This window comes from Panthera uncia (genome assembly GCF_023721935.1).
Source record: "Panthera uncia isolate 11264 chromosome B2 unlocalized genomic scaffold, Puncia_PCG_1.0 HiC_scaffold_24, whole genome shotgun sequence".
NCBI lineage: Eukaryota > Metazoa > Chordata > Mammalia > Carnivora > Felidae > Panthera > Panthera uncia.
In genome coordinates, this window is record NW_026057580.1 from 100,462,288 (window position 1) to 100,489,000 (window position 26,713).

Below are 26,713 nucleotides of genomic sequence, written 5' to 3' on the forward strand. Positions count from 1 at the left end.
CTTTTTTGGGGGGATGTTGTCTCAAAAGCTTATTTTTGCTTTTGTTTCTCTTGCTTTAGGAGACCTATCTAGAAAAAGTTTCTATGGCTGATGGCGAATAAATTACTGCCTATGGTTTCTTCTGGGAGTTTTATAAATTCAGGTCTCACATTTAGGTCTTTAATCCATTTTGGGTTTATTTTTGTGTATGGTAAGAAAGTGGCCCAGTGTCAGTTTTTGGCATGTAGCTGTCCATTTTTCCCAGCACCATTTATTGAAAACACTGTCCTTTCCCCATTGTATATTTTTACCTCTTTCATAGATTAACTGACCATATAAGTATGGATTTATTTTTGTGCTTTCTATTCCGTTCCATTGATCTATGTGTTTATTTTTGTGCCAGTGCCATACTGTTTTGACTACCACAGCTTTGTAGTATATCTGAAATCTGGGATTGTGATACCTCCAGTTTTGTTCTTCTTTCTCAAGATTTCTTTGGCTATTTGGGGTCTTTTGTGGTTCCATACAAATTTAAGTATTTTTTATTCTAGTTCTGTGAAAAGTATTGTTGGTATTTCCATAGGGATTGCATTGAATCTGTAGACTGTTTTGGATAGCATGGACATTTTAACAAAATTAATTCTTTTAATCTATGAGCATGGAATAGTTTTCCATTTGTTTGTATTGTCTTCAATTTCTTTTAAATGTTTTATAGTTTTCAGAGTACAGACCTTTCACCTCCCTGATTAAGTTTATTCTTAGGTATTTTATTCTTTTTGGTGCAATTGTAAATGGGATTATTTTCTTAATTTTTCTCTCTGCTACTTCATTTTTAGTATATAGAAACACAACTGACTTCTGCATATTAATTTTGTATCTTGCAAGCTTACTGAATTTACTTATTACCTCTAATAGTTTTGTGGTGGAGTATTTAGGATTTTCTGTGTACAGTATCATGTGATCTGCAAATGCAACCTACAGTTCTGTTTGTTAGGCAAATACACAAGCCAGGTTATAATACTCTCCTGCTGGTTTTCTCTACTTTGGTCCATTCTTTGAAATGGGAATTGCAGTCCTTGAAAGAACATAGAATACTGATAACAGTGATAATAGATAGATGCAATTTTTAAATGACAAAAACAAGGACTTTGTTTTCTCAGAGACTGTATTCATGGGATTGAAAGATGGCTACCTGGTATTCTGGTTGAATAGAAACTTGTATCTTATAAATATATGAAACCCACTATTTATAATTTATAGCAACAATGGGATCATATGATACTTCTTGTTCTATAATGTATTTTTTCCCTAACTACGGGCATTATTTATGCTAATATATCAATCTACCTTGTACTCCATTGTTTGAATGTAATGATAATTATACGTTTTTTGTTAATTTCTTATTGATATTTAGATTATGACCAGTGTTTTACCAATACAATTCTGTAAAATAGCATTTATGTGTATATATTTTTGCCCACTTATGATTATTTTTCTGGGATTTCTACATGTGGAACTATTCAAATATATGCAAATTCTTAATTTTCATAAATATATCCACTTTGCTCTTACACTTTATTTTTTTCTTTTTCTTTTTTTTTCTTACACTTTAATTTGTGTGCAATTTATATTTGATATAATTGGGATTTAAGTCTGTCATTGTATTATTTGCTTACTCTGTTACTTCTGTTATTTATTTATTTTTTTGTGTCTATTTCCCTATTCCTGTGTGTTTTCTTGAACATTCTTTGGGATTCCATGTTGAATTATCTCTAGTGTTTATGAGTGTATCTCTAAGCATTACTTTTTTTTCTAGTGGTTGCTCTAGGGATTAAAATATACATACTTAGCTTATCACAGTCTAGTAATATCAGCATTTTACCACTTAAATTAGAATATAGACCCTTTACCACCATTTGGGTCCCTTTACGCCTTTATAACATAATTGATTAGATGTTTTTATACATATTCAGAACCTTTATAAAATAAATGTTGCTTTCAAATATCAAATATAATTTTAAAAGCTCGAGAAGCAAAGAATACTTTATTGTATTTAGCCGTATGTTTGTATGTTTCTTTACTCTTTCTTCACTCCTGATGTCCTAAGATTTCTGTCATTTCCTTTTTTTTTTTTTTTTTGTCTTGCTTTCACTACCCTTATTATTTATTTTTTTTCTTCTTTCTTTTTCACCATCCTTTCTTAGTCTTCTGGTGACAAATTATTTTAACTTTCTTTTATCTGAAAATGTTTTATTTCACCCTAATTCCTAAATGGTATTTTCACTTGATACAGTGTTGTGGGTTGGGCAGGCCTTTTTCGCCAGCATTGAAAACTAGTCTGATACTTCCTTCTGGCCTCTGTGGTTTCTGGAGAGTGATTTGGTGTTCTTTTCTCGCCAGCTAGCTGGTTTCTGGCTTTTTTCTGTGTCTCCAGTTTTTAGAAGTTTGAATTTAATGTGTCTGGGTGTAGATTTCTTTGAGATTATCCTCTCTGGGATATGTTGAGCTCCTTGAACCTGTAGGGTCATGTCTTAAGAAAATTTGGGAAAGTTTTCAGTCATTACTCATTTAAATATTTTTTCAGCCCCACATTCTTTTTCTCATTTTGGGGGGACTCTGATGGCATGCATGTTATATCTTCCTTCACTGTCTCACAGGTCCTTGAAGTTCCTATCATTTGTAAAAATCTATTTTTCCTGGTTGTTCATAATTTCTATTGACTTAAATTCCAATTCACCAATTTCTTTCCCATTTGCGTTCTGCTATTGATCTTTTCCTATGAAGGGTGTTTTTTTTTATTTCAAAATTCCTGTTGTTTTTCCTCATATTTTTTATTTCTTTGATAAGGTATTCTATTTTTTATTTGTTTCAAAGAATATTCATAGTTGCTTCCTGGAGCATTTTTATGACATCTGCTTTAGATTTCTTAACTAAAAATTCTAAATTCCCTGTCATTTTGGCACTGTACTCTGTTGACTGTGTTTTCTCATTGAAATTTAGATTTTCCTGGTTTTTGCATGATGGGTAATTTTGGACAGTTTCCTGGACATCTTTAGTGTTATGTTGTATGACTGATTGCTAATTAAATTTTTTATTTTAGCAAGTAGTCAACCTGTTTAGATTCAGAGTGCACATCCTGGCTCACTTTTGTGGGCTGTGCTTCATGTGTTAATTTGGTTTATAAAGCCTGTGCATTGCTACTCTGCTCTGTCACTCCTTTGTTGTCCCATGATAAGACTTGATCCGCAGTATCCTTAGCACTAGCTGAGGAGGGGGAGGTGTACTGCTTCATCCCTGCATGGGTAGAGTGTGGAAATAAGACTTCCTCCAACAGGTTCTACTTATGCAGAAAGCACTTCCTCTTTATTGCGGGAGGTTGATAGAAGTCACAATTCTGCCCGCTGACTCCACTGGGAAGAGAAACTGCCCTGTTTACTTCAGGACAGTCACAGAAGTCAGACTTTCACCCTCAGGCCCTGTATGGGAAGGGCACCACCTGTTACTGGGCTGAAGGTGGGGGAGTGCTGTTAGGGTTCTATCCTAATCTATATAATTATGTTCATTCAGATACGTGCTGAAATCTCTGTCCGCTGATTGCTCCTTCCTTGATCTTTTGTAATTGTGCTTGATGCTATTAATTAAAAAAAACAAACAAATTTTTTAATGTTTATTTAATTTGAGAGAGAGACAGAGCATGAGCAGGGGAGGGGTAGAGAGAGAGGGAGACACAGAATCCGAAGCAGGCTCCAGGCTCCCAGCTGTCAGCACAGAGACCCACTCGGGGCTTGAAATCATGAACCACGAGATCATGACCCGAGTCAAAGTCATATGCTTAACCGACCCTGCCACCCAAGCCCCCCCGAAAATATTTTTTATTATCCCTTTAGCATGGTCTTAGGAGGCAGAGGATATAAATATATGTAGCCATTTAGTTATCTTGACCTAGAATTCAAGTGTGGAAAATATTAAAATTTGAACATGACTATATTCTAAAGTAACTTAGTAATGTATATTTATACTAATAAAGGAAGCATCCTTCTTCATAAATGTGCTAAGTAATTAAACATTTTGATGGTCATTTCAAATTATGTGGTGCTAACACAGTAAACTCAGTAAAAACTGCCCCATGTACATCTTTTACATGCAGGTAAGAAAAAAAAGTGTAAAAATGTTTCAGTGTTGGGCACCTGGGTGGCTCAGTTGGTTGAGCACCCAACTCTTGATTTCGGGTCAGGTCATGATCCAAGGGCAGTGGGTTTGAGCCCCTCGTTGGGTTCCATGCTGAGCATGGAGCCTGCTTAAGATTCTCTCTCTCTCTCTCTCTCTCTCTCTCTCTTTCTCTCTCTCCCTCTACCTCTACCCTGCACTCTCTCTCGTGTTCTCTTTCTCTCTAAAATAAAATTTCAAAAATTTCAGTGTTCTAAGATAAAGTCTCAAATAAATAAAGTCAATGTTCTACGATGAGATCTCATATATATAATATTTATATGTAACATTTATATTTACATATATAACATTTAATTTCTTCATAAACTTTAAGGAAGCCACCAACCAAATTTTAATATGAAAGAATCAAAAAACTCCCAGGAAAATTGTTATAAGTCTAGTCAAAGTGTGTTTTTAAATGTAATACTGAACACTTATCCCTGTGTATTTTTCATAACAGCTTTTCTGAGATGCAATTCATGTACCATGCAGTTCGATCTATTTAGACTATACAGTTCAATGGTGTTTAGTAATGAAAGCATTCTCAATTGAAATATATTATTGATCAGCTGTAAGTAGATGATACTCATTGAACTGGTTTAGCTTAAGTGCTTATGTCTGCTTTAAAACATTTCTTTCGTGGGGACCCAGTTGGTTCGTTCAAAATTGTTCTCATATTACTAGGTTTCATTGTGGTAAAATATATGTACCATAACATTTGGCATTTTGAATGTTATAAATGCACAATTCAGAGGCATTAAGTATTCTTACAATGCTTTACAACTATCTCCACTATCTATTTCCACAACTTTTTCATCATCCCAGCTGGAAACTCTGTACCCCTTAAACAATAATCTTTCATTCCCCTTCACCCCCAACCCCTGGGAACTTCAAGTATGCCTTTTGTCTCTGTAAGTTTGCTTTTTTCCAAATATGTCATACAAATAGGATTACAAAATATTTGTCCTTTTGTCTCCGGCTTATTTCGTTGTGTATTCTTTTGGGTCATGTCATTTGAAATTAGGAGAGGGAGTGGCTATACACATAAGTTTTAATCCTGTCTTGCCCTATATGATCCGTTAGAGAAGAAAGAAAGACATGAAATCACTAAATATGGCAATATGAATTCAGAGTTACTCATCCCATACAAAGAAATCATGCCCCTATTGCCCCTATGTACTGGGAAAACTAGTGTTTTTTGAATCTTTAGTTCAGATGTCACCTTCTTGTGAAGACTGCACAAGCAATATTTGTCACACTTGCTTTTCTGGTCCTAGAGCACCATGAAAATATTATGTTTTATGTTATTTGCATACATGTCTCCTGTCACTAGACTGTAAGCAATTCACTGCTATAGGCCAGGTGTTAATGCAGACTTGGGGTTCACAATGCCTGCATCACTGCTGAAAATATTTCTTGGGCAAAAGAATAAATTCATAATAAAATTTTGCATGTAAAACCAAAGTTTAAAAAATATTTGAGTTCATAACCATTAAAGTTACCATTTGTCCCAAACTTTTAACTGTGAAGTAATATGCATACAGGTAAATATATAATCCCTTTATTAAAGTATTAATTAACTTCATGTTAAAAATTAGATCTTTAATTAGGAGTAAAAAGGATTCTGGTAATTGGAAGTTTAAAGTCACTGAGTCTATCAGAGTGAACAATAATTACTTATACTTGGAGAATTTGTGTTATGATTATGTTGTTATTTAATTATGGCCAAACTTATCCATGGTTGTATAATGTTTTGGTTCTGCTGTTTGAAACACTTTGATCTACTGCATTATATAGGATGGGCACCCAAGAATGTGTCTATAAGATTTCATCAATAATGACTGTTGATATAGATAAATAAAATAAAATAAATTAAATTAAATAAAACAGCTAAAATTCTCAGCCACAGTAGTATTGAAAACCAGCGCACCAGTCTTTAGATGTAAGAAGGTAAGGCAAAATTATGAAAGAGTAAATAATAACATCAGTAGTGTACAATAATATATGAGAAAAATAATGTAAATCACTAACTGTACATTCCTTTCTTCTCATTTTTAGGGTTGTTGGAGAAAGATAACTATTGATGACTTTCTGCCTTTTGATGAAGACAACAATCTATTGCTTCCAGCCACAACCTATGACTTTGAACTCTGGCCAATGCTTTTGTGTAAAGCTATCATTAAGCTGGCAAATGTTGAGTATGTAGAAGGAAGAACAATCACTCGCATAAAAACAAAAAGACAACAAAAAACTATACATCTATATCACATAGCTTTATTAAAAAAAATCTATTTAAAATAGCTTTCTTTCCAAACACTGTAAACGTTTTGATATAAAAATACCAAAACCACTAGTTTGAAATATTGGGTTATCCAGCAATAAGACAAAATTCTCCCAAGAGAAAATACTCAAAAATTATTCTATATCCAGTGCTTTCTTACAATGAATAGAAGGTGATCGTGAAAAATAGTGTTTCACCTCAGCAGGAGAAAAAGGTTGTTTTTGTAGGGGGAAGTACTCGTTCATCTAAACAGCGAATCATGTACACTGGAATCCAGTTAAAGTTTTAGGTTCTGTACATGCAGCAATAATTTATAATCTTGAAAACCTGAGCTCTTCTGAAGGATAACAATGTTTTTGATACCCTCCTCAAGATTTTGGTAACACTGCTCCCTTTTAATACATTTGTGATAAAAACTTCTTCCATTTGCTTCAATATTCTTGTGAAATCTGCGTATGTCTTCCATGCTTGCGTGTCTTGTCCATCAACATGTATGAGATGTGTCTGCCACATTCATCCTCTTGGCTCCCACCTACAGAGACCTTAGGTCAATGCCTCCCTGCCCTAGCCATGCAAAAAGAATCTTAGATGCTTGAGTTGCAAAGGCCTGGCAACTTTGTATCATTGCTCCGTGGGGGGGATTCTCACCTATACTGAGCCGCCTTGAATTTGATACCCTTCTCCCTCCTGCAGGGTGTGACAGCATCTCATTGTCAGCAGGGTGCCCTAGGGACCAACAGACCACTGCAACCCTTTGCTCAGCCTCCTCCCCTTCTGTTAACAGAGCTCTGTCAATCAGAAGGGCACTCCAGTTTGGTTTTTTTGTCTGGATTTTCCTTTGGCTCAGCTTCCTTTGTTCTTTCCCAAGGCTACACAATAAAACCAGCCACTCCACTGCCATCCTAGACAGATCTCTTTTCTCTCACCAACCTTCGATCTTCTGTTCAGAATTTGTTTCACCAAGCTCACAACTCTTAATTTCAATGATTAAAAAAAAAACAAAAAACTCAGCCCAGATCTTTTAAAGTAGCTGAATAGAACTGAGTATTCACGCTGGTGACAACCGCGTTTGTTTGTTTTGAAAGAAAATGATGTTCCTAATGTTCCTAATTCTCAGACCTAACTTGAAGTTCTGAGAACTGGAGCTGAATTAATGGCAGTGAAGCGCTAAATGGGTGACCTGGAAAATTGGAGTGGTATTTTGTCTTTCTTAAAGCTATAGTTCCATAGAATTTTAGAGCCTCCTAAGAAATAGAACTATTGCTATTTTAAAAAATCAATAAATCCAGCTTAGAAATAAAGGACCAGACTAAATGTAAGACATTTCTTAGGCATTATAGTGGCTACCTGTATACTTGTGGTACAATTTATACTTGTCTCTGCATTTTTTTTCTCAAATTTTATAGTATATAGCAATTATTTTAATATGAGTTTTAGCTTTCTACATTAAAAAATTAACGTGTAGTAAGTATTTCACTATCACTGTGCACTACGCAAAGGAAAGAACACTCTTCACATGAGGTATGCAGTCACTTCCTAAATATGATTATTCATAGTTTAGACTGTGAACTTTACCAGGAGAATTCTGGTATCTGTGACATGTGTAGGCACATCAGAATTCATAATGTCTGAGTAACAAACCAATAAAAGTTTGTAGATGTTAGAACATGTGACTAAGATAGTAAGATTTCTTTCTGAAGAAAAGAACACGTCTGGTCAATATCATTAATCCCCTCCATTGGCACGTGGTAAACTGCCAGTGTGACTCCTGGCCAGAACAGGGCTGTGGCATTTCTGCGTCTCTGCAAATATACCAATCACTTTGGGGGGAAAAAGGGACTAAAATGAGCAGAGTGGTATTGGGTCATCACACTCTCCTCTGACTTCATGCTATGGTGGCAGATCTACTCATTTGTATCGGATAGAAGAGATACTTGTCATCTCTCTGAGATTATCTAAGGACTAAATTAGGGCTATCTGATGTAGCCTTGACCTGCTATGTATGAGACTGATTTAGTACCCAGCCTCATGGGCATCCTGGAATAGGAGCTAACATCGGAAATATAAAAAGACATGGTTCTATTTTGTAAAGAATATGATGGTATATCGAATATATACAATGTATATCATCTAAATTTATATACTTTATAACATATATTTGAATATGCTTTGTGTATATGACATTAATGTTAACTTATATCTTTTTAAAATAAGGCGTATAGCGTGTTTTTAAAATAAACATGAACTTTTAGATTGGATTCTTTTAAGCGCTTTAACAAAACGAATCATCTGGCCGTTGGAATAGTATTTTCTTCTACTGTAACATATAAGCCGTATGACCCCTACATTTATTATTATATCACTGCTTATTAAAGATTCTCGGTGCTTATATATCTCTTTGTGTATGTTTTCAAATGTTATTAACTATGCTATTGCGCATTTGCTTTTTTAGCATCCATGTAGCCGAGAGGAGAGAATTAGGGGAGTTCACGGTGATTCATGCGCTTACCGGATGGTTACCAGAAGTGATTCCTCTCCAGTAGGTTTTACCATTAAGTTCTTCATATGTATTTTTCTTTCTTTCCCAGTAATGTTTCTTTAACTAAAGTATTATTAAGCTTTCAGAAAATTTAAAGAACATCTCATATTTTACAAAATGTTTGTGAAAATAATATTTTAGTGTATTAATATTTTATAGTATTATACAAACTTCCTTGAGAATTTCAGGATAAATTCTGTTTTTAAAAGAATACTATGAATTTAATATATAAATATATGAATTACAAATATTAAAACCATGTTATTTATCATGTTTACAAGTGTCCCTTTATACTTATACAACTACTAACCTTACTTAATACAGAAACATATGGGGGCCCTAGGTGGCTCAGTAGGTTAAGCATCCACCTCTTGATTTCAGCTGAGGTCATGATCTCACGGTTTGTAAGATCAAGTCCCTTATTAGGCTTTGTGCTGACATCGCAGAGCCTGCTTGGGATTCTCTCGATCCCTCTCTCTCTCAATTATACTATAAAATTTCAATTTTATGTATACATATAATTTTAAATGAAAAGAATAGCCCTCTCTAGCCCATAAAGGCAACTTGTAATTAGCCACACATATTAGGAAATAATTAATAGTAATAAAATACCTGTTAGGCATTAGGAACACTAATATATTATTTCTAATTAAAAATCACAATCCTGAAAATATTATCTCATATAATCATTCATATGACCTCATTAGCTGGATATATGTTATTACAAATGAAGAAACTGAAGCCCAGAGTGGTCGAATACCCCAAAGCTGTGTACATTGTACCTGGAGGAGAAAAAAATACATATCTAAGTCTTGTTGGGTCCAAAGCCCACAGTCTTTCTTTCCTGTGATTCTAAATATTTGTCTATGTCCAAACTAGAGAGGCCATTTAATGTAATGCTTACTTAAAATTTCACGAGTACTTTTATTTCGTACATAAAGGTTATAGACACACAATTTGGTTATATTACCATTAATAGTAGAAATTAATCAAGTCGGGGCACCTGAGTGGCTCATTCGGTTAAGTGCCTGACTTTGGCTCGGATCATGATCTTGTCGTTCATGAGTTTTTGCCCCACATCGGGCTCTGTGCTGACAGCTCAGAACCTGGAGCCTGCTTAGGATTCTGTGTCTCCCTCTCTCTCTGCCCCTCCCCTGCTCACACTCTGTCTCTCTCTGTCTCCAAAAATAAATAAATGTTAAAAATTAAAAAAAAAAGAAATTAATCAGGTCAAAGTGCATAGAAAAACATTACATTGATACATCTGAACATATCATCAATTCAGATGTTGTATTTTATAAGAAGATCAAATCCATAGTTCAGTTATCAGTTTGGATCATCTCTGATCTTTGACTGATATTGGGAAGCTACTGTTCTCAAAGGGTCCAGGTTAGAGGAGATTGAATTTGGTCCCTAGTAACTTGGATCTTACCATCTAAAGCATCATTTCAGCAGGATAAATTAGCTATTGCTTGGTTCAAATAAAAATATCTGCAGGGAAAAAATGGAAGTATAGATCCCTTCCTCAAAGGACTACTTTCCTGAAAGGAGAGATAATCTTATTATTTTTTTAATCTTAAGGAAAGGTCTAGACAACACTCTTTTGGGTTGTCTCATGGGAAAATCCTTTTTTGATACCTAATAAAACAGAGTATTTCTTGACATTATATGGACAATATTAGTGGAGAGAGGTAGAGACAGAATGAGGTGTAAAAGTATGGGCTTTAATAAATTTTTATCTTCAGTGTTGATGGAATGTTTATAATTTTGCTTAATTTTTCCTGCATGGAAGTGAATAAAGATAGCAGGGACATGAAATCATCAGAAGTCCATTGGAGAACAGTACAGAAATAGGAGATCAAAATCATTCGCAACTAGAAAATTAGTCAAAAGAATTGTGAATTGTCTCTTGCCAGAATCATACACTGAAATCATATATGAAAATTGAAAAGTATTCATCTATTTTCAGAATTATAAGGAGACCACTTTAAAATTAATAAAAATGTTGAGCAATTTTAGATGTCCAATTTGCATGAATTTATGGGTGCTCATTTCTATGAAAATGAGGCAGAAAAGCTTGAGCTCAGGAATCAGAACTATATAGCTAGGTTTATGTTCCTACACTTTCAATTTCAAGCTATGTGAATTTTGCAAGTAATATAACTTTCTTTATATGTAAAATGAGAGTAAAACGACCTATCCAATATGGTTGTTCTTAAGATAAGTGAGTAGGTGATAGAAAAAATACTAATGTATGGAAGAGACATAATTACTATAAGTTTCTTTCCCTGTCTAGTGACTGTCACTAGATTATTTAATATTATCTAGAAAGATATATGGTAGTTAGTACTCAATCTTTGCAAATGGGGAAAAGTCTAAAGAAGAGTAAGACTGACCCAAACATTCAAATTTATCAATTTTCTCCTAAATACAACTGAAAAGTAAAAGATATACACTGTCTTTGATGTATGTATATCACAATTTGAAGAGTATTTTCCTATGAACATTCTGCTGCATTATTCATATAATTCTAAACTACAATTATACTATAAAATTTCAATTTTATGTATACATATATAATTTTAAATGAAAAGAATGTCATGAAATAGTATAAAAAAGAGTGTCAAGAAACGTTTAAGTTGAAATATGGAAGCAATGGCCATCAGCCGAGGATGCTGGTAGGGGTCAGAGAGGGCCTCGTGGAGTGTTCTGAGTAGGTCTGAGCCTTTACCGTTGGCTGGATTTGATTGAAGGAGAGGAAGGAGAGAGGCATTGAAGGCGGGAGAATGATACTGTCAGAGCCACGTGGTATGTTCAGGAGTAGAATATTTCTGTTGCCAGGAAGGATTTGAGTGTGAAGAGAAAGACTCAGGGCCTTGCAGTCACATTCATGGTTTTCCATGGTTGTACATGGTCAAGGAGAAGTAGTGTTGACTACTGGAACCTTTTCCCACATGAAAATCACCTAGGAGGAAAGAGTTTTGTGGCATTTCCAACAGACACCTTCCCTTCCACTCTCCTGAGGGAGTACCAAAAGGAGGCACTGGTCTACGTGCAATTATTGGCCTTGCCTCTTATGTTTTCCTTCCACTCGTGCAGTTTTACCATCTGAAAAGAAAAAAGAAACCTTTTAACTCTCCATATAATAATAGGAACATAATCAATGATATGTCTGAGAGGATGTAAGAAGACCATTTCAAATGAGGAGAATATTTGTTTCTTGGCACATTTCTCTGATGTCGGCGTAGTTCATCCGGAATAGAGCACTTTGCCACCTCGCTTCTTTAAGCTGAAATCTGATTGACATATAATTTCCTATTAGTTTCAGGCATACATTATGGTGATTCAACATTTTTACACATTACTAAGTGGCCCCATGATGTCTAGCTACCATCTGTTATGATATAGTTGCGACAATATCATTGACTGTATCCCCTATGCCGTACAGTGCCTCACCATGACTTATTTTTATAACTGGGAATTTCTACTTAATCCCTTCACCTACTTCATCCAACCCCTAATGCCTCCGCCTCTGATAGCCAACAGTTTATTTCCTGTATCTACATGTCTGTTTCTGTTTTCTTTTGTTTGTTTTGCGTTTTAGAGTCTACATGTACATACATACAGTTTTCGTCTTTCTCTGACTTATTACCTTTAACATAATACCCTCTAGATCCATCACGTGGTGCACAAATGGAAGGATTTTTATCTTTTCTTATGGCTAAGTGATGTTCCATTGTATATATATGCCACACCTTTCTTATCCATATCTTGGGTCTTGTACATAATGCGCAATAAACAAATGGGTGCACATATCTCTTCATATTGGTGTTTTCCTTTTATTCAGATAACCCAGAACTGGAATTTCTGGATTGTATGATAGTCCTTTTTTTAAATATTTTGGAGAAATTCCATCCTGTTTCCCATAGTGACTGCACCAGCTTACAATCTCACCAAGAGTGCATAAAGTTTCCTTTTTTTCCACATCCTCACCACAACTGTACTTTTATTTTATTTTTTGTATAACAGTCATTCTAACAGTTACGAAGTAAAATCTCATTGTGGTTTTTGTTTACATTTACATGATGATTAGTGATGCTGAATATCTTTTAATGTACCTATATCTTTTTTTGGGGGGGAGAAATTGTCCAGTCAGATCCTCTATCCATTTATTAATTGAACAGTTTGGGTTTTGATGGTTTGTTTGTTGCTTTTGAGGTATATGAGTACTTCATCTATTTTTAACTCCCTATGAGATACAAGATTTGAAAAGATTTTCTTGGGTGGCTCGGTGACTCAGCTGATTAAGCGTTCGACCTCGGTTCAGGTCATAATCTCACAGTTTGTGAGTGTGAGCCCCGTTTCAGGCTCTGTGCTGACAGCTTAGAGCCTGGAGCCTGCTTTGGATTCTGTGTCTCCCTCTTTCTCTGTCCCTCCCCTGCTCATGTTCTCTCTCTCTTTCTCAAAAATAAATACATATTAAAAAAAAAAAAACTAAGAATATTTTCTTCCATTCAATAGATTGCCTTTTTATTCTGTTGGTCATTTCGTTTGCTGTGCAGAAGCTTTCCAGTTTGATACAGTCTCACTTATTTGTTTTTACATTTGTTGCCCTTGTCTTTGGAGTCAAATCCAAACAAAAACAAAAATGACAATGTCAAGACCAATGTCAAGATGCCTATGTTTTCTCTAGGAGTTTTGTGGTTTTAGGTCTTACATTCAAGTCTTTAATCCATGATGAATTGATTTTTGTGTATGGTGTAAGATAGTGATCCAGTTTCATTCTTTTGCATGTGGCTATCCAATTCTTCCAACACCATTTCTTGAAGAGACTATCTTTTTCACATGGTGTATTCTTGTCTCTGTTGTCATAAGTTAATTGACTATACATGGGTGGGTTTATTTTTTCGCTGTCTATTGTGTTCCATTGATCTAAGTGTCTGTATGTCAATAGCATATTGTTTGATCATTATAGACTTAGAACGTAGTTTGAAATCAGGAAGTGTGATGACTCCAGCTTTGTTCTGTCTCCAGTTGCTCTGGCTATTCAGTTTTTTGTGGTTCCACACAGTTTTTAAGATGATCCCTACTTATGTGAAAAATGTTAGAATTTGAAAGGGATTGCATCAAATGATTTTGGGTAGTGTGGACATTTTAACAATCTTAATTCTTCCAATCCATGAGCACAGAATGTCTTCCCATTTATTTGAGCTTTCTTCAATTTCTTTTATTAATGTCCTATAGTTTTCAGTGTACAAGTCTTTCAGCTCATTGGGTAAATTTATTCCTAGATGTGTCATTATTTTTGATGCAGTTATAAATGGGATTGTTTTATTTGTCTTTCTGATGGTTCATTTAGTGTATAGAATGCAACATATTTTGTATATCGATTTTGTATCCTGCAACTTAACCTAAGTCATCTATTAGTTCTAACAGTTTGGGGTTGTATCTTTTGGATTTTCTACATATATTAGGTCATCTGCAAATAGTGACAATTTTACTTCTTCCTGTCCAATTTGTATACCTTTTATTTCCCTTGTCTACTTGTTCTGGTTAAGACTGGCAATGCTATGTTGAATGAAAGTGGTGAGAGGTAGCATCCTTGTCTTGTTCCTGACCTTGAGGAAAAGATATATTTTTCATTATTATGTTGAGGTATGTTCTCTCTAAACCCACTTTGTTGAGAACTTTTACCATAAATGGACGTTGTACTTTGTCAAATGCTTTTTCTGCACCTATTGAGATGACCTTATGGTTTTTATCATTCATTTCATTAGTTTGGTGTATGACACAGATTTGCAAATGTTGAACCATCCTCACACACATCCCTGGGATTAATCTCACTTGTTCATGGTGTATTATTCTTCTAATGTATTGCTAAATTTGATTTGCTAATATTTTGTTGAGGATTTTTGCATCTATGTTCTTCAGAAATTTTGGTCAGTAATTTCCTTTACTTGTGGTGTCCTTGTCTGGTTTTGGTATCAAAGTAATGATGGCCTTGTAAGATGAATTAGAATGTGTTCCTTCTATTTTTTTCACAAGAGTTTGAGAAGAATTGGCATTCATTATTCTTCAAATGTTGGTAGAATTCACCAGTGAAGCCATCTCATCCTGGAATTTTGTTTGTTGGGATTGTTTTGATTACTGATTCAATCACCTGCCTAGCAATTGGTCTGTCCAGATTTTTTATTTCTTGATGATTCACTCTTGGTAGGTTGTACATTTCTAGGAATTTATCGATTTCTTCTAGGTTGTCTGACTTGTTGTCATATAATTATTTATAGATTGTATTGTGATCCTTTGTATTTCTGTAGTATCAGTTTTTATTTGAGTCTTCTCTTTTTCTTGGTGAGTCTAGCTAAAGATATTTCAATTTTGTCTATCTGTTCAAAAAACCGGTTCTAAGTTTCATTGATTTTTTTTCTATTGTATTGTTAGGCTCTATTTCATTGATTTCCACTCTGATCTTTGTTATTTTCATCTTTTTATTAGTTTTGTGTTTTGTTTGTTCTTCTTTTCTAGTTCTTGAGGTATAAAATTAAATTGAGATATTTCTTGTTTCTTGAAATAGGCATTTATTGCTATGAACTTCCCTCTTGGGGTAACTTTTGCTGCATCGGTATGGTTTGTTTTTTTGTTTTTTTTCTAATTCAGCAGATGTATAGGAGTCACTCAGCTAGGTTTTTTTGTGTGTTGTTTTTTTTGTTTTTGTTTTTTTTTTCCAAAGGAAGTTGTTCCATATGTAGTTACAGGTTTGGTGTGTCATGGGAATTGCTAAGTTCAGAATCTTACACCACCATTTGGAACCAGAACTCTGTTCGGTCTCTTTGCATCAGCAAAGCCCAGCACACAGTGGGTACTCAATCAAAGCATGTTGGATGGATAAATGTATCTATTTGAAGTAACTATTGAAATTAGTCTTGTGAAATTGTCAATTGATTTTTCTGTCAGTAATTTCTTGATGATCAATGGTGGAGTAAAAAGTTCGATTTGGAAATTAATGTTGGTGTGTTTTATTTAAGCCCAGGATATACGGACAAAGTTTGGGAGCTCTTGAAAGAAATATTGCCTGAGTTTAAGCTGTCAGATGAGTCCAGCTCTGAAAGCAAAACAACTGTTGTAGATACCAAATTAAAAGAGGCAGGGAAAGAAGTGAAGAATGGCAAAGAAATGAAAGATGGCAAAGAATTCAAACTTGACACTTCAGTGACAGCATTAAAGGCACCTGAGAAAAGTGACAAAGTTCCAAAGGGTAAGAGATTTTCTATTACAATGCCATTCAACATGACTGTTATATATAAATGCTTTACAATCATTGCTGAATTTAATGACTTTTTATTGTCATTGTCATTTACTAAGTGTTATGAAAATAATTACTATCCTTTCTTTGTAGAATTTTAGGACTAGTAATGCTGTTTACTATATGGTAGTTATTGTTCCATATTTTACTGTCTTAAAAATCAAAGGCAACTATATATTTTGATGATACTGATAGTATAGTGTTAATATAGGAAGAGACATTAAGTTTTTAATTTCCATCAAACTCATCTACCTTATATGTTATATGTAGAGTGGAATGGACCAAAACAGCAAAAGAGAAAGTTGTCCTGTTTTTGTCTTTATTGCCCCCCACCAAGAAAATGTGAAATAGACACAGATTATGATTACCTGACCATTTATTGCAAGGTAGAAGTTCAAATTTTAAAATAAAATAATTTCAAGTTATTTTATAAAGTATAAGATCATAAAATAAGAAATATATTGAATAATTATTTATTTTATATTTTCTAAAATATTTCACATAGCTATGCATATGAGCAACAAAGCTTTTACAGTAAAGTAGGATTAGATATTCTAGAATATACTTAGCTTTTTTTATATACCTTGATAGCCTTTATAATGATATTTCAAATAATTGTTTTATAAAATATTGACAATTTGTTCAAATTATTCCTTATCAAGATTTTATCTACCAACATTTACCACAGAGAAACTATTACTATAAATGTTCCTTAAAAACATACCAAGATCAAGTATGTGAGTGATACCTGCTTATCATAAGCCCTTCTTTAAATGACCTAGTGTGTATTAGTTTATGAAAGAAAGCAAACCAAGAAAGCTGATTAAATTTGTTTCATGCAATATTTCTCAAGTTAATTTGAACTTAGAAGACTTTTTGCATGTATCACAAATTAACAACTGTCCATCCATCCATTAAAATCTACTACTTGCTGAGTAGAGTAACAATAAATGTTCCAAGAGTTAGTGATAACTCGGTGAAGAAAATCAGATGTGGAACTTAGCTCCTAGCATTTATGATCTAGTGAGAGAGACTAATGTTAATTGAAAAAAAACCAAACAAACAACTCTAACCATATACTTGGACATGAGACCTGAAGGGAAATTCAGAAAACTACAGGAATTCATATTTAGTCTAGGGCATCAGGGTAAAATTCTCTAAGTAATTTTGAGCTAGGTTTGCAAAGATGAGAGGGATTTCTTGAGAAAGATGAAGGTATGTGGAGAGAAGAGTATTCTACGTGGAGGAAACAGCAGATAGAGAGCTTATGATATAGTAGGAGGAATAAAAATACTAGCTTTATTCTAAAATGAGAAAATTAGCCAGAATTATATATAATATATAATTATATATATTAATTAATATGTATAATGTAAATTATATTCAAATGATCATCTCCACTTAATACAAAATTATGTGTAGTCAATAATAAATAATTCTGCATGCCTTTGACAGTGCATTGTCAATTTTCACTTTTCTCTTGCTTTATTTTGATGTTTCTAATTAGAGATGAGTAGTGTTTTGGGAAATTTATGGCTATTGTTTTATATTTAAATAACACTACTGTTTTGGCCTCCTTTCCAACATAATAACTGAGTAAGTAATATAGTTTGAGGTTTTATAGTTAGAAGATTTATTATATATTTTTTAATGTGTTAGAAAAAGCAGATGCAAAAGACCTTGGGAAGAAGAAGAGTAAAAATGGAGACAAAGAAAAGGAAAAGGAAAAATTCAAATGGTCACTTCATGGTTCAAGACCCTCATCAGATGTACAATACTCTCTGCAGTCTCTGTCAGATTGTAAGCTTTCAGTCTTCCAGAATAATACCTATTTTAGCTGTTTCCTGAAATGTTGGAAAATTTTGAATTGTAAAAAGTTGTAATACAATGTGGGAATACAAAAATGTGGTTCCTGTTCAATCATATCTAAATAAGCTTGTTCCAGTTTGCCCATAATTGTTAAACTCTCAAATTGGTATGCATATTGGGCAAAGTCTTACATATGCGACAGAGGCCAAGTTTGTCCAAGTTTTTATGGTACAACAGTCATAGAAGGGTTTGCAAGGAGAGAGACATATACTAATAAATAAATGTATATGTTATATATTAACATATCACAAATAATATGTTATATATTGTTATATATAGTATAATATATAAAATTTATTATACTGTATAAGATATAATATATGACACATATTATATAAGGTCCATAAATATCAATGTATAAATATATAAACTATACAAATATAAAACATTTATATAAATATAAAATATAATTATATATTAGTGTATATAAATATGTATTAGTATATGTCTAGTATATGTCTCCTTCTTTATAAATTATATATATGTGTGTGTGTGTGTGTGTATATATATATATATATATATATATATATATATATATAAATTTGCCTGGCTTCAGATCTCTGCTACATGAAAAACATACATAGTTTAATTTTTAAATGTAAAAATATGTTTCCATAAATTTGGCATATTTTATATATTAATCTATTCTAGAGAGATCCTTATTAATATCTAATTTGTATTTTACATCTCTAAAAATATTATTCTTCCAAAAAATATTTAATAGAGTTAAATATTAGTGTTTGAATTTGCAAAGAAATAAAACAAAACTTTCTAATTAAAAATAAAGACAATAAAAGAAAATAAACTACATCATTTAAGCCAGAATCTTTAAAGAACAAAAGCACATTGAATTAAATATAGTAATTTCAGGTCTGTTAAGAAACACATGAAAAATTAAGTGATGCTCAGAAGTATTAAATATTAAGCAATCAGTTTTGTGTATGAAACTAATATAACACTGTATGCTAACTATACTGGAAATAAATAAATAAATAAATAAATAATAAATAAATAAGAATTTTCTGACTATATATATATATATATATATGGCAATATATATAAACTAAGTTACTGTCTAAGTTTTCCTTCTTCATAGAAGGATTACTTTATTTATGTTTTCTTCTTGACATGACATAGAAACTTCTGGATTTCTTTAAATTCAAAGTAACATTTTATCTAGGAGAACTAAAAAATGTCAATTTTATCCTTTTGAACATAATCATTTGTAGACTATTCTAAATGACATTGGCTGATAGAGTTTTTGTGATAACTTTTTTTACAATGACATAAAATGATTTCTTAAACAATTAGATGGTATTATGATCAAGGTAAAACTAATGAGATGTTCTATGAAATAGATACACATGCAAAATTTAATGTTTATTAAATATATTGAGTCATTTACCTATTTTTCACCAGCAAAGATAAGCTCATTAAGGAATTTGAACAGACTGGAATGATCTCAGACAGACCCATTTGGCTAAAATTTCCATGACACAATATATGTTTGTTTTTACAGGTTCTTCAGCAACACAGTCTGCTCACATGGTTGTATATGCTACCTTTACACCCCTCTATTTGTTTGAAAGGAAGATCTTTTCGTTAGAAAAAGTGGTAAGCACCTAAGGCCAGGAAATGCAGTACCATTTATAGTGTGTGTGTGTGTGTGTGTGTGTGTGTGTGTGTGTGTGTGTGTTTGCATTAGAAGGGGGAGAGAGAAAGAGAGGGAGAGTGTGTGTGTATGAGTGTCTGAGAGAGTGAGTGTGTGAGTGTGTGTGTGTGTGTGTGTGTGTGTGTGTGTGTGAGAGAGAGAGAGAGAGAGAGAGAGAGAGAAAGAGAGGAACAGAGAAAGAAACAGACACAGAGAGATTTGTTGTGGTAGAAGGTATACCAGAATTTAATCAAAATTCTCTTCCTGAATTTCAGTTTACTTATCTTTAAAATTAAGCACTGGAATGCAGGGACCTGAAACATTCACAGTTATCTTTATCTTAGATGATTGCAATAGTTTCATGTTTAAAAATGTAGACTCATGTATTATTTTTTTTCCATTCTAAGCAAAAGAAAAGGCATATGAATTACATATTTTAGTAAGAATCATGTAAACATATCTAAATAATAATAAGTTATCTTTCCATAAACAGATGATAAATATTTTCTTACCATAAGATGATTTAAATGAACTCATATCCACATCTGGTAAATCACTGCTGTAACCTCCTTGTATCTTTAGATAACACACATACACAAATGTTAATTGATTTTTTCTTATAAATCTAACAACTTAGAGAAAATTTAGAAAATATACACAAAGGCATATCAATTTAAATGTTTATAGTATAAATATCTAGACATAGGCAATACTAACATTTTGGCACATATCCTTTGATTTTTTTCCCTCTGTGCATGTATTCTGTGTGTATATGTATATACTTTTTTTTACACAGTAGAATTAAACTTTATGAATTTATTACATTTTGGAAGCCAGGTTTTTCACTTGACACTATACCACTAACTTTTTTTCTATGATGTTAAATATTTGACAACATAATTATTAGTAATGGCATGGTCTGCATGGGTTTCTCATAATCTTTAAATACATATATTTAAGCAAATTTATACTGCTTTCACTCATTTCTCCCACCCCAGACCCTCTGCCTCTGACAACCCTACCAATCTGTCTCTGTTTCTATGAGCTTGTTTGTTTGCTTTGTTTTACATTCTGCATATGAGTGACTATACGGTATTTGTCTTTCTCTGTCTGACTTATTTCATTCAGCATAATGCCCTTGAGGTCTATTCCATGTTGTCACAAATGGAAAGATTTCATTCTCTTTTACGGCTGAGTAATATTCCATCATTCTGTTTTCTTTTTGTTGCGCTGATAGAGTGAGTTCCAGTGCCTTGTCTCTGAGTTGACTGATCCTTTCTTCTGCTTTGTTTAGTCTGATGTTGAACCCCTCTAGTGTACTTTTCAGTTTAGTTATGGTGTTCTTCAGCTTTATGACTTCTCTTTGGTACTTTCTTATATGTTCCTTTGTGTGTGTGTGTGTGTGTGTGTGTGTGTGTGTGGTTTTGTGTGTGCAAGTTCTCACTGTGTTCATCCATTTTTCTCCCCTGTTCAGTGAGCATTTTTATGAGCATTACCTTGAGCTTTTTATGAGACAAATTACTTATCTCCATTTTATTAAGGTTTTTCTTTGAGTTTTTATCTTGTTTTCACTCTTCCTCTCTCTCTCTCTCTCTCTCTCTCTGTTTGGGCACATATTCCTCTGTTCTTCATTTTGCTTGACTCTCTGTGTTGGTTTCTATACAGTAGATGAAACAACCGTCTTCCCCCCAGCTCTGTGTTGGTCCAGGCAGTCCATTATATTTTTAATAGCTCCCCATCAATGAGGAAGTGCTAAGACCTGTCAGTGTCCCTAAAGGGAGGATCTGAGCATTTAGATTCAAACCTATAAGCAGCAGCTCTTGAAAGTATGCAAATATATACAGTCATAGGGCAAGCAAGTGGCCATGCTATCTGGAGATGTCCCCTGGTTGGCAGTCACAAAAAGTTGGAAGTTGGGGCCCCAAATGATCAAAAAACCCTTTTTTTGAGATACGGGTGAGCTGGAACAAAGCAGAGGGAGAGTGCCAAGATGGTGCCTGCAGCCTGCGTTCCTTGAGAGCAGCTCCATAGTCCACTAGGTGTGTGCCAGACTTGAAGCCTGCCTCAGAAGGAAGCTCCAGGACAAGCCAAGAGTCTTCCTTCACAGACAGACTGGGGGTGTGGCTCAATTTGCTGTCTGCACAGTGCACTGAGGGTGGCAGCCTGCCAAGGGCCGTCTCTCCAATTGCCACAGTCCTGTGGAACCCAGGAACGCGAGCTCCCCCTTGCTATCCGAGCCAGGCAATCCAGAGGCTTCCTCTGGGTAGCAGCTGCAAAAAACTGGAGGGCCAGACGTAAAAACCAGGGCACCGACCACGTGTGAATCTCCTCTCCAGGAGACACAGTGACTCTGGAGGGCGGCAGAGGAAAAGCGTAAAACCTAGTGCTTGACCTCCATGGTCTCTGGAAAGGATCACAGTCAGTCCCAAGATGTGTGTTTAATTACAAGTCTGCCCCTCAGGCTGCAGCCATGATGGTTAGTTGATAGGCCTCCCCCACAGAAAGACTGAACTTCTGGGTCTGTTGCCTTTTGCTGTGCCCCAGGGGTGGTAGCTGTGATGACTCTTTCTCCATTGGTAACAGTCTGGTGGGACCCACAGGCGTAAGCTCCACTGGCTGCTGGAGCCTGGTGATGAGAGAGGGGTCTCCTAGCAGCAGCTGCAAATTCAGGGCACCAGATGAGAATATGAGCTCCTTTCTGGGTGTCACTGATTATTCTAGTTCCACGAGGACCAGGAATGCAAGTTCCTCTGGCCTCCAGAGCCAGGAAGTCAGGAGGCGTCCTCTGGGTAGCTGCTGCAAAGATCAGGCATCAGAAGCTTGTAGAAGCTTCCCTCCAGGAGTACTGGTGTTCTCAATCAGGGCAAAGGGAGAGTGTGAAGCTGGTTCCCCCCAGGCTCTGTTCTTGGAGAGTGTTCCAGCAGGCACCTACTGTGTGTGTTAAATAAGATGCTGGCCCCTCAGGACAAGGCTTTAATCTAAGCCAGTGAGCCTTTCACTTTAAGTCTGGGTGCAATCAGCTAGACTTTTTCTTGGATATGAAAATCACTTTTCTCTTTCCCTTATAAAGGGTAAAGTCCACCAGCTTACTTGCTCTTCTCTCTGTTTAAAACAAACACAATACTGCATTTGGAGCTTATTAAATCTTAACCCTTTGGGGGACCCCTAGACATCTAGCACTTTAGTTCTAGAATTCCGTGTTCTGAAATCACTGCATTTAAAGTTGGAGAAGACTAGATGGTTTAGTAATATAATTATACATAAATGTTCATTGGGTTAGTTACAAACAGCTGGATATTAAAAATTCAATGACAATTTGGTTGAAGTGTAAATAATCCAATTGGATGCTTATTGTGCTTTACTACACAGTATATTTGTCTTCTAGATGATTTGCCCAAGCAGCATCCCTCTTTCGTTCTTTTTCTCTCTTTTTTCTTCCACCTCTTCTTCCTCCCCCTCCTTTTCCTCCTCCTTTTCCTCCTCCTTCTTTGTCCTTTTTGAATAGACACCCTTTATTCTTACAAAAGTCTGCATTTAACAGGGGTAATATTGTCAAGATGACAGGGCATATAGTGGCAGTTTCTGTGATTTTAATTCAAAGTTAATTAACTTTACTCATTGCCTAAATCCAAGTGTGTTTCCTTGACCTCCCACAAATTTGAGTCTCTGATTCAGATTTGGGTGGATCATCTATCTCAGCCCTGATTTTCTTTTAACCTCTTTACATGGCATTGGCCTAGCTGCTGTCCTAAATATTCCAGAGATCAAGTGCTCTAATACCATGGACTAAAAAATGACCTGAGCCATGCTTTGTGGACTGCCATGGTCTCACTATGGGAAGTACTTAAACTATTTTTAAAACTGTAAAATACAAGAATGGGATGAATACATCACACATGCACACACACACACACACACATACACACACACAAATCCTACAAAATAATCTGTTTGAACTCTTGGCTGTCCCACTGAGAAATTAATATTTAAGCACAAAGTTAGTTTCAAATTTAAAGGACAAAAAAGATCACCTATGTTTGTTGTTAATCCAACAGATTTTATTGATGATCTATTATGTGCTAAATAGTAAGGTAGATTTTGAGGACCTGTGCTGAGCAAGATTAACAAAAGTCTTTCGTCACAAAACTCAGAGCCTAATGAAGGAGACAGACACGCCAACAATAGTAATAAAGTTAGAAAACTGGTATAACAGAGATCATAAAAGGTATCTGGAATATGGTAGAAATATAGTGTTCAAACAATGGGTGTTTGATGTGTGACCAAATGAATGAATCAATGAGTGGAAGAATGAATATGGCACACATAGCAGAAACATGTTTCTGTTTAGTGGTTGACTGGGGAAGCCTTCCTAAAGGAAGAAGTGTTTAAGCGATGGCCTTAAAAAGTTAGCTTAATAAATAGGAAAAAAGTGTGCTCAAAGCAGAGGAGGACTTATGTTGGAAAGTCTGGAGGTGAAGGAGAGCTCTCTGGGTTCAGAGAAGTGCTAGAAGTTGAATAGATAGCAAGGGGAGAAGTCTCAGAGGCAGCTTGAGATGTGGGAGGGAGTCAGGACATACAGAGTATTATAAATCCTTCTTCTGAGGGATTGAAAATGGTTTAAGGGGTCCAGAGGTTCAGGAACTAACCCAGTATCTGTAACAATAATTAAATGAACTGTTTCACCCATCCCCCTACCTACCTCCACTCTGGTGACCATCAGTTTGTTCTCTGCACTTAAGAGTCTATTTCTTGGGTGAAGTAAGTGATGGGGATTAAGGAGCGCACTTGTGCTGAGCACTGGGTGAACTGTTAAATCACTATATTGTACACCTGAAGCTAATATTTAAAAAATGAACTCCAAGGCTATGATGAACTGGTTATATAACCTCACTGTCTCCCTAACATGCCTGCTGATTCTTTTACATTAGCTGATAGCCTGATCTTGTTCTCTTGGTCAAAATCAGGATAGAATGAGACACAATGTTTTAAAGATAAGCCAACTAAAATAATTGTATTCTAATGGCACTTTGTTAAATGGAGTACACTGCTAAAAATTATAGCCCCAAAGACAATGAGACCAACATTTAAAATAAAGTCAATACTTTACATTTTTTGAAAGAATTGGTCTAGAATATAAGAAAAAGAAAACTTGGAAAGGAACAGGATGCCATGAATTACCCCACATTATTCCCCATCTTCTTGTTCTTGGATATTCTAAATTGTTTTAATTTTATTTAAATGTGCGATCTGCAAGTTCTAAGAAAGCTACCCACTTGCTCAAACTCCTACTTTTAGAATGTTTGAAGGGTGCCTGGCTGACTCCCTCGGTAGAGCATTTGACTCTTGGTCTTGGGATAATGAACTCCATCCAGCCCCATGCTGGGGGTAGAACTTACTTAAAAAAAAATAATAATAAATAGAAACAAGATGTTTGAAGTGGGAGGGGGCAGAGGAATGAACAAGCCTTATGGGCAAGGAAGTTTCTAATTTAAGTCTACACATAAATTATTAAAAAATGTTTCTTAAGTCCTTACCTAAGGTTTCACCTGAGTGAATTTTTACTATTCCAAGTCTCTCTCTGCCTCAAACTCTAATCTAAGAAAATTTGAGATCCTTTAACGAAGTTTCTCAACATCAACTATATAACTATTTTTTTTTTATTTTTTTTAACGTTTATTTTTGAGACAGAGAGAGACAGAGCATGAACCGGGGAGGGGCAGAGAGAGAGGGAGACACAGAATCTGAAACAGGCCCCAGGCTCCGAGCTGTCAGCACAGAGTCCGACGCGGGGCTCGAACTCATGGACCATGAGATCGTGACCTGAGCTGAAGTCAGACGCTTAACCCACCAAGCCACCCAGGCGCCCCAGTATATAACTATTTTCAATAGCATTACTTACTTACATCATTCAGAAATTTTGGGAGGTGCAAAACAGGTGGGATTACTGTGAGATAAAACAGTTCATGGTGAATCCAGGGATTATGACTGTCACAATTAATTCATAATTGAAAGGAGATATGGTATGTATGTTGGAATTAAAATGAACTATGAGAAATCAGCTTACTTACTTTAAATCAAGCTAGTACTTTTGTGGATTATTCAAATAATACAATAGGTGTTTAACACCATATTTAATTGACACAAAACCTTACATTTTCAAATGCCTTAAATAATTTTATTTTCCTATGCTCTATGGCTTCAAAAAGAGTAAAGAATCTACACCTTTGGTTGCAGTTATAAGAAGAATTACAAGAGATATGTAGACCAAATTCGCTAAATGTTAAATAGTAAGCTATTTGGAAATGATTCAATTTATAAATACTACTTTGGGCATGGCTTCGATTATGGAGACAAAGTATAGTACTGTTCTTGGTTACTATATGAAATGACATCAATAAATCATCCCATAAATCCCCATCTCGAGTGTTGGGAAAATTTCAAACTTGGCAGGGCAAAAGTTGTAGAAAAAAGGTTTAGTCTTTAGAATATTTCTGAAAAAAACATTTTTAAACCACTCTAAGGCATAATACCAGAGGTTTCTGAATTGTTTTCAAGGAATCACTAACATTCACAAGAGCAATAAAGGGATGTTACAATTCTCTCTGCTTTTTATTAGGCCTCCCCCCCCCCTTAAACATTGAATCACTTTCCTCTTTATTTTGCACATTTAAACACTTTTAAGTGGCTTTTCTGGACTCAATAGTGCACTGATTGTCTCCTTTCAATTATGAATTGTTATAGTCATTAGTTAAGCCTTGGATTCCTAAAGAACTGTTTTATCTGACAGTGACCCCACCTTTTTTGCACCTCCCAGAAGTGGCCATTGAACTACAGAAAAACAGTGACAAAAGTAAGGCAGGTTCAGGCTGAGGCAATACTTTGCAA

The 26,713-nt window shown here is 34.8% G+C and overlaps 1 protein-coding gene across 2 annotated transcripts in view; it reads left to right on the forward strand.

Moving 5' to 3' along the window:
- Positions 1–26,713, forward strand: part of ADGB (androglobin) — a 161,898-nt gene that overhangs the window by 46,031 nt on the left and 89,154 nt on the right. For both annotated transcript variants that reach the window (XM_049654490.1, XM_049654491.1), the window contains exons 6-10: positions 6,244–6,383; positions 8,919–9,005; positions 16,031–16,260; positions 17,968–18,108; positions 19,697–19,791. In XM_049654490.1, the coding sequence (XP_049510447.1) occupies positions 6,244–6,383; positions 8,919–9,005; positions 16,031–16,260; positions 17,968–18,108; positions 19,697–19,791 (693 nt within the window). The remainder of the gene's footprint in view (positions 1–6,243; positions 6,384–8,918; positions 9,006–16,030; positions 16,261–17,967; positions 18,109–19,696; positions 19,792–26,713) is intronic.